General features: G+C 41.0%; 1 protein-coding gene across 3 annotated transcripts in view; it reads left to right on the top strand.

The window, feature by feature from the left end:
• Positions 1-9,450, top strand: part of EYA3 (EYA transcriptional coactivator and phosphatase 3) — a 114,546-nt gene that overhangs the window by 89,665 nt on the left and 15,431 nt on the right. For all 3 annotated transcript variants that reach the window (XM_008066497.1, XM_008066500.1, XM_008066493.2), the window contains 3 exons: positions 1,697-1,786; positions 4,233-4,291; positions 8,052-8,212. In XM_008066497.1, the coding sequence (XP_008064688.1) occupies positions 1,697-1,786; positions 4,233-4,291; positions 8,052-8,212 (310 nt within the window). The remainder of the gene's footprint in view (positions 1-1,696; positions 1,787-4,232; positions 4,292-8,051; positions 8,213-9,450) is intronic.

The raw sequence follows: 9,450 nt of genomic DNA on the forward strand, positions 1-9,450 counted from the left end.
ACCACGCCCGGCTGATTTTTTGATTTATTGTAGAGATGAGGTCTCGCTGCCCAGGTGGGTCTCGAACCCGCGGCTCAGGCAATCCACTCACCTCAGCCTCCCAAAGGCGTGGGATTACAGGCTGAGCCACCGAGCCCGGCTTTAAATGGATTTTTTTAACTGGGAGGAGAGCACAAAAGGGGAATGGTGAATACAATTTTGACTACACAGCAGTGAGTTGATTTTTAAAAATATATTCTCTTACCCCATTTACTTTTAAGAAACTACTAGTTTTTTTTTTCTGATAGCAAATCACTTTTAATTCTACCACCTGAAACTATACAAGGTTATGCTTTATAAACTTCATGGGCCTATTGTACAAATTCAATAAAGTGACAACTGTGCAATACCACTTAGCATCTCAAAATCAGGAACATAAACACAATCCAAAGATTTAAAAACAGAATCAGAAGCCATCCACAGTTATACTAATTGCCAATTAAAAATTTTACACTTAAAACTTGATATAATGGTCTCTAGTCGGGAAGATGAAAAGTGGTTTCAGAGTTGTATCCTGTTGTACTCTATTGGGAAGGTTTCTTGAGTAGATTCCTGACCAGCCAAAGGTGGTTACAACTGAGACCAGACCAGCAAGTAAAAGCTCTGCCACAGTTTCTGTAGTTTCCACTTTTTTTGGTCAGTTAAAAGTGAACAGTGAGAATTAAATACTTATCTTTACATATGCACAAAGTATGCTGTGAAAGCACATTAATTTGCTTACAAACATACAAAAATATTTCTTAACTAGTTTGATAAGAAAATAATGTGCCGGGTGCGGTGGCTCACGCCTGTTATCCTAGCACTTTGGGAGACAAAGGCAAGAGGACTGCCTGAGCCCAACTTGGCAAGACCTCAACTCTACATAAATCAAAAATTAGCCAGGTGTGGTAACACATTCCTGTAGTTTCAGCTACTTGGAAGACTGAGGTGGAAGGATTTCTTGAACCCAGTAGGTCAAGGCTACGGTGGTGGTGAGCAGGCCACTACACTCCAGCTTGGGCAACAGAGTGAGACTCCAACTCTAAAAAAAAAAGAAAAAGAAAATAATGTATAAAAGTATGTAGCAAAAACAATAATCATCTCTGACTCTGGAAAGATCAAGTCCATATTTTCTATTATACCAAACAAAAACAGTTTTAGTTATTTTGAATCCCTCATCCAGAAATATTTGAAAAGGAAGACAGAAATTATTCATTTTTTACCCTAGTGTGGCTATGAAAAGAGTTAAATTAAAAATCAAGTAAGCTGGGCTCGGTGGCTCAGCCTGTAATCCCGCACCTTTGGGAGGCTGAGGTGAGTGGATTGCCTGAGCCCGCGGGTTCGAGACCCACCTGGGCAGGCGAGACCTCATCTCTACAATAAATCAAAAAATTAGCTGGCTGTGGTAGCGCGTGCCTGTAGTTCCAGCTACGTGGAAGGCTGAGGCGGAAGGATCACCGGAGCCCAGCAGGTCGAGGCTGCGGTAGCTGAGAGCGGCCACTGCACTCCAGTCTGAGCAACAGAGTGAGACTCCAACTCAAAAAAAAGAAAAGAAACTGCATCAGTAATAGTTTGAAGCACTATTGTGAGCCTTTGTTGCTTCGACCTTGACTCAAAGTAATTCTGAAATATTTGAAGATGAGAACCAGTGCAAATTTTTTTCCTGTTTGTCTTCCAGGACCCAACAGTAGTGATCGGCTCAGGTTTGACAATGGAAGAAATGATTTTTGAAGTGGCTGATACACATCTATTTTTCAATGACTTAGAGGTAAGCATTTTAAATTGTTTCTGTGCTTCAGTGAGAAATTTTGTTCAATAACTATTTAGAGGCTATGCTTACTGTTTTTAGAAGGTATGTGGTTAGTGTGGATCTGAAGAGGCCAGGTGGCCACTCAGGCATACACAGTCTTAAAGAAATAGTACCATGGGTAGATCTCCGCATCTTAGTTCTGGTTTTCAATTTATTGGCTCAGAAATTTGATTTTAGCTTATTTGGAGGTAATCTAGCACTAGGGAAAATGCCAATTCATCAGACAAAACACTGACTTATAGACCAATAGTCTAATTTATTAGTCTATATTAAATAATATATATAAATGATTTTCGAGTATTTGTACTCTAGTATTTTACTTTATTTGTTTATGTGTGGTTTTTTGTTGTTTTTTTTTTTTTTTGAGTAGGAGTCTCACTCTGTCATCCAGGCTGGAGTGCAGTGTGGCACACTCAAGGTCACCATAGCCTCAGCCTGCTGGGCTCAGGCGATCCTTCCTCCTCAGCCTTCCTAGTAGCTGGAACTACAGGCATGTGCCACCACACCTGGCTAATTTTTTAATTTATTGTAGAGGTCTTACCAAGTTGCCCAGGCTGGTCTTGAACCCTTGGACTCAGGCAATCCTCTCTTCTGCCTCCCAAAGAGCTGGTATTACAGGCATGAGCCACCATACCCGGCCTCTCAATTATATTTTGTTTTTCTTTAGTTTTACCTTCTTAAAATATAATCTCTTGATTTGTCAAATATGTAAGTGCTATCCCATCATCTGTTATACATATTTATTCATACATAGGTTAACCTTAATATACAGAATCATTTTATAGTCAGGTACCAGGAAAACTTAGAAGCTTATGTTGACATTTTTTGACTTTGACATTTGAGCACTTTTGAGGTGAACATGGTATGGGAAAGAGCACAGAACTGGGAGTCAGAAGACCAGAGTGTGAATCTCAAGTTGAGAAAGTTATGTTCCCACTCTGGGTCTCAACTAAGCAGTCATCCTACACAGGAAACTACTAACAGTTATTATATCTGGGGAGGGCAATAGGTTGCTGGAACACAAGTGAGAGGGAGTAGACTTTTTGCTTCATGTCCTTTGAATGTTGAGCTGTGTACTACATATGTTACCTAGCTTTTTAAAATAGTGAAAATTCTAAAGAAAAATATTTAGATAGCATTTTATAAACACAAAGTAATCCTATTTCTTTTTAAGTACAGTCTAGTTCTACTCAACAGACAGTTTGTCATAAATTAAATTAATAGAACTCTAAACTTCAGTACTTTTGTCTAAACTCCATAATGTTTTAATCTTCCCTCAACTTCACATGTTGATGAATTAGGACTTCATAGTTTTAATTCAGCAAACATTTATTGAAAACCTACTACATGCCAATAATTATTGCCAAATTGTATTTGTAATGATTTTCTAGACATAGTCCTCACTCAGGACTGAAAGTTCTGTGAAGAATTTGACCTGAATGTGTTCCTGCCCCCCAGGTCAGTGATTATCAACTTTAGGGGGCATAAGAATCACCTGGGGAGCTTCTTAAAAATGGAGATTCTACGACTTTACTCTCAGGAATTCTGGTTCAAGTAGATCTGGGATGAACCCAAGAACAAGCATTTTTAAAAAACTTCCCAGAAGATTCTGTTGCAGGTACCTTAGGTGGTATCAGAGGAGTGTATCCATCAGAGTTAGGCAGTGGGCGACATTTTATGTCAGCAGTTGCATGAGTTTGGTAGAAAGGACCTTGTATTAGAAGCAGGGGGAAAACAAGGAAGCAGAAAACCTAGGTTCTTTCTAGCCTCTTTCTGCCACTCACTAGTTATGTGATCTTGAGACTTGAGAAAATCATTTCACTCACTTTTAGAACATGAAGAAAATCATTTCAGTCACTTTAGAACATGAAGAGATTTCGCTCACTTTTAGAACATGAAGATGACCTCTTCTGAGTCTTAAGTTTGAATTTATAAATCTGTTTCAATCATTCTCAATTTTTATACCACACTCTACCAACATTTGTTTTGCCTACAAAAATTTACTGTGTACAGGCTATGTAAGAACACTGGACTAGATAGAGGGATACAAAGAGACGTGAGATGTGGGTCCTGCCCCAAGAGGCCTACAGTTACTAGGACTTGCAGTCTAGTGTAGGACATAGACACACCTGAAGTGTAAGGAAGCTTGTACTCATCCATGAGCTGTTGATGAACTACTAAGATAAGAGCAGGCCTAAGGGATGGGATGGTTAAGGAAGATTTCACAAAGACTGTGGGATGTGACTCAGGCCTTAAAAGAAGTTGGACAACAAGGGATGTAAGAGTGATCACCCACACATAAGAGAGACCATAAGACGTTTCATCATCTTGCCATTGTACGTGGTCTTTTTACAATGTCACTTCTACTTCCTGGACTGAAATAGTATATTTTGTCTTTTAACAGGAGTGTGACCAGGTACATGTGGAAGATGTGGCTTCTGATGACAATGGCCAAGACTTGAGGTGATAAAAGCACGATAATGTTTTGAACATCAATATACTTGTCATGTGCTAGATCTGTCTAGGTTCAGAAGACAATAAAGATGAATAAGATACAGCTCTAAAAAAGCTCGTAGTTTGTCAGAGGACAAAGAAACAAGCATGGTTAACCATGACTTACTGTGTAAGAAGTAAAAAATGCAATGGAGCACAGAGAAGAAAGTAATTCTGATAGGGATAGGGAGCGGGTGGTGCCAACACTGGAGAGGCCTTCTCGGTGGAGTAGCATTTGAGAAGGAACTCAAGGATGGGTGGTAATGATGAAATGAGAAAAAGCATTCCAAAATAAAGGTTATACTAGTTTCTCTTTGGCCAGATTTTCAGTCAGGAAAAAATGTTCTTCCATACTGGGTAGTTTTCGATGCAAATGAGCATCCAGAATTTTGCAAAGAAAACCAGCTGTGGGGTCGTGATGGTGTCAGAAATGACCCTATGGAAGAAAACCTCAAACTTGTTTTTATAGTGAAAGCCAAACCAAGGAGGTCTCAGTGGCAAAATGCTTGCTGAGTCTTTTCATTCCTCTCTTGGCTGCTGTCTTCTGGCTTAGTAGTCTTCACTAAGAATGATCCCAAAATTTATACTTAAAGACTTTTAAGAAAAGATTTATATATTTTCATATTAATTTGTCTTCATATTTATCCCTTTTCATGAGTAAAATATTCTTTCCAGTGACTACCCTAAAATTCGGTGTTTCCTTCATGAATTCTCAAATATAAAGCAAAAATGTGCCAGTCTGGTAGCGGGAGGATCATTTGAGCCCAGGAGTTTGAGACCAGTCTGAACAACAGAGCCAGACTCATCGCTACAAAAAATTAAAAAAAATTTTTTTTTTAATTTGCCAGATGGGCTGGGCTCGGTGACTCAGCCTGTAATCCCAGCACTTTGGGAGGCCAAGGCGAGTGGATTGCCTGAGCCCACGGGTTTGAGACCTGCCTGGGCAACTTGACGAGACCTCATCTCTGCAATAAATCAAAAATTAGCTGGGCGTGGTAGCACACACCTGTAGTTCTGGCTACTTGGAAGGCTAAGGCGAAAGGATCGCCAGAGCGCAGCAGCAGGTCAACGCTGGGTTGGCCATGAGTGTGCCATGGCACTCCAGCCTGGGTGATGGAGTGAGACTCCAACTAAAAAAAAAAATTTGCCGGGTATGGTGGCATGTGCTTTTAGTCCCACCTACTCAGGAGACTAATGCAAGGATCTCTTAAGCCCAGCAGTTGGAGGCAGCAGTGAGCTGTGATCATGCCACTGTATTCCATACTGGGCAGCAGAGTGAGACCCTGACTCAAAAAGCAAACAACAAAAAAGCAGAAGTGGACATTCCACCTTAGTAAGGACTTAACCAGGTAAAGCTAAAAAGATTGAAAGGTTTCACTTTCAGGAACAGCATCCAATGGTGCATAGTTTTGGCACTGCACAGCCATGGAGGGCACCATTCTTAGGAGACTTTACTGTTTGTTTTAGGAAAAAACCTGGTGTGAAGCAGTTTTTGATCCGCTCTGAACCCCTGGTTTTTTCCTCTTGTATGTGTGGCTAGCCAGTAATAATCTATCTTGTGCCTTGGCAGCTTTATTTTCTTAAATACAGAATCTTACTCTTAACATGTTGAACTCTATTTTGACTTTTTTTTTTTTGAGTTGGAGTCTCACTCTGTCGCCCAGACTGGAGTGCAGTGGCCGCTCCCGGCCACCCCAGCCTCGACCTGCTGTGCTCCGGCGATCCTTCCGCCTCAGCCTTCCGAGTAGCCGGAATTACAGACGCGCGCTACCACGCTCGGCTGATTTTTTGATTTATTGTAGAGATGAGGTCTTGCCTGCCCAGGCAGGTCTCGAACCCACGGGCTCAGGCAATCCACTCACCTCAGCCTCCCAAAGGCGCGGGATTACAGGCTGAGCCACCGAACCCGGCTTATTTTGACTTTTAACTGAACCAAATTGTCTCTAATTCTGTCAGTTATTTTCAAATCTCTTCTTATGAAATACTAATCCTTCCCAGTTTGTATAACTGTATTAGTTATCTGTATAACAAATTACCCCAGAGCTTACTAGCTTAAAATAATTAAACAATCATCTCAAAGTTTCTGTTGGAAAAGAACTTGAAAGCAGATTAGCTAGGGAGTTCTTTTTCTGTTTTCTTTTGGTACTTAAAATTAAGTTTTTATTTTTCTTATTATCGAAATAATTTCTTAAAGCCTTTTAAATCTAGGAGATCTCTTCTTAAGTTATTTTTCACCATTCTAAATTTTATTTTTTTATTGAGTTAAAGTACTTATATACACATAAAATTAGCCATCTTTACCATTTTTAAGAAGTGTATAGCAGTAGTCTTTTTTTTCTTTTTTCTCAGAGACGAGGACTTGCTTTATCACCCAAGCAGTGGCATGATCATAGCTCACTGCAGCCTCAAATTCCTGGACTCAAGCAGTCCTCACACCACAGCTTCCTAAGTAGCTCAAACTGTAGGTGCGCCACACCATATTTGGCAAATTTTTTTTTTAGAAATAAGATCTCATTAAGTTGTCCAGGCTGGTCTTGAACTCCTGGCCTCAAGCGGTCCTCCTGCCTAAGCTTCTCAAGTAACTGGGATTACAGACACAAACCAATGTGTCTGGCCATCAGTAGTTCTTTATCAGGGTCTCTGGGGTTGAAATCAAGATGCTGGCTGAAGCCGGGTTCAGTGGCTCAGCCTATAATCCCGCGCCTTTGGGAGACTGAGGTGAATGAATTGCCTGAGCCCACGGGTTCGAGACCCACCTGGGCAACTTGGCGAGACCTCATCTCTATAATAAATCAAAAATTAGCTGGCCGTGGTAGCACGTGCCTATAGTTCCAGCTACTTGGAAGGCTGAGGCAGAAGGATTGCTGGAGCCCAGCAGGTCGAGGCTGCGGTGGCAGGGAGCATGCCACTGCACTCTGGGCAACAGAGTGAGACTCCAACTCAAAAAAAAAAAAAGATGCTGGCTGAAACTATAATCATCTGAAGGTTTGGCTGGAGCTGGAGAGCCTACTTCCAGCCTCTCACCTGTGGCTGATGACAGGAGGTTTTAGTTGCTAATTACTTGTGCCTCTCTGTGGGGATGCTTGAATGTTCTCATGTAGCAGCTGGCTTCTTCCAGAGCAAGTGCTAACAAGAAAAGCCTAGTTTTTGAAGCCTAGCGCTATCACTTTTGCCACATTCTATTTATATTGTAAGTATAGCTGAATACCCAAGGGGAGCAGAATTAGAAGTGAGGAATATCAAAGAATTTGTGGACATATTTTGAAGCAACTACAGTGACCCATGAACTTAATAAACTTGCCAGCAGATCATTGAAGAAAAGCATCTGCCATTTCAATAATTCTATTATTTTTTTCACATTTCTCCTTTTTACATGGTTGCAACCACTGTATGTATGCGTGCACTCACAACATTTTATCGTCTGCTTTTTTCACTGTTTTGTATTCTCTTTCATTAATGAAAAAAGATGCTTTATCCCAAGCCAATCTTTAGGAAATGCTGGTGCTTGAATTCTTCCTACCTCCCCTTCCCTCCCTCCCAATTCTTTCTTTGACAGAAGTAATAGGAGTGAGATAGAGGACTAATGAAAGATAGACACTGACATACAAAGGTTAAGGAAGAAGATTCTAAGCCTTGCTTACTGGATCTCAGGAACGAGACAGAGAATGGTACTCAACCAAAAACCTCATGCTGTATGGATTTTAATTTTCATTGTCTTCTCTCTTTGCAGCAACTACAGTTTCTCAACAGATGGTTTCAGTGGCTCAGGAGGCAGTGGTAGCCATGGTTCCTCTGTGGGTGTCCAGGGAGGTGTAGACTGGATGAGGAAACTGGCTTTCCGCTACCGAAAAGTGAGAGAAATCTACGATAAACATAAAAGCAATGTGGGTGGTAAGTGTGACATAAAACTAGTATAATTCTCTTGTTTCTTTCTGACTTCTTATTTTCCTTTCCAGAGATCCCTTAGCTTCCCCCTGGCAACTGCTTATAATTTATGCCACAATAACATGTTAAACTGTATTAAAAAAAATAGAGCCTTGATTAAAACCCTTTGGGGAGGAAGCTCTGCATTTTTAAAAACCAATATGTCTGGCCAGCAGTAGCTCTTTATCAGGGTTTCTAGAGTTGAAATCAAGATGTTGGCTGGAACTATAATCATCTGAAGGTTTGACTGGAACTGGATTCTCTTAGTATAACTTTGGGAAGTTCTTTTTAGACAAATGTCTTTTTAAAGGAATAGTGTTCTGCCTGGTGCAGTGGCTCATACCTATAATCCCAACACTTTGGGAGGCAGAGGCAAGAGGACTGCCTGAGCTCAGGAGTTCAAGACCAGCCTCGGTAACTTGGCAAGGTCTCATTTCTACAGTAAATTTAAAAGTTAGCTGGGTGTGGTAGCATGTGCCTGTGGTTCCAGCTACTTGGAAGGCTGAGACAGAAAGATCACCTGAGCCCAGCAGGTTGAGGCTGTGGTGGCTGTGAGCGTGCCACTGCACTCCAGCCTGTGTGACAGAGTGAGACTCCAGCTCAAAAAAGATAAAGTGTTCCATAGATTCTGTTTGATGACGTGCTTTATTCTTGAGTCACAACTACTGTCAATATAAGTTAATAATTGGGTAGCACATTTTTTTGACTGATTTATTTTACATAACTAGCAGGACAAGTCAAGTAGAACTAGTTCGTAAGTTTGTAGTAGTTAGAAAACTAGGACCATGAGTGTAGGTTGGCAGTATCAGTGTTTTGTGGTTTGAAGGACCTTAGAAATTCCTTCTACAAAGAAATACACACATGAGAGGAGGAAATGGAATTATCTTTTGGAGGGTGGGACCCTTGTAGTACACTTGGAATTTGTTCCTTCGGATAAACAGTCAACCAAAGTTTTTATCTAGAAGTTTTGAGAAGATTGCATCACAATTAGTGGAAGAAACGTTCTGACTTGTAGTGAACAGGTGACTGGTTCTTCCACCATCACAATGGACCTGCCCACACGTGCTGAGTATTGAGCAGTTTTTGGCAAAACATGGCGTGACCCCCATGCCCCACTCTCCCTGTTCACCTGATCTCACCTCAAGAGACTTTTTTTTTTTTTTGAGTTGGAATCTCACTCTGTCACCCAGACTGGAGTGCAGTGG

This window comes from Carlito syrichta, unplaced genomic scaffold (genome assembly GCF_000164805.1).
Source record: "Carlito syrichta isolate Samal-C Ts95f unplaced genomic scaffold, Tarsius_syrichta-2.0.1 Scaffold105233, whole genome shotgun sequence".
Classification (NCBI taxonomy): domain Eukaryota; kingdom Metazoa; phylum Chordata; class Mammalia; order Primates; family Tarsiidae; genus Carlito; species Carlito syrichta.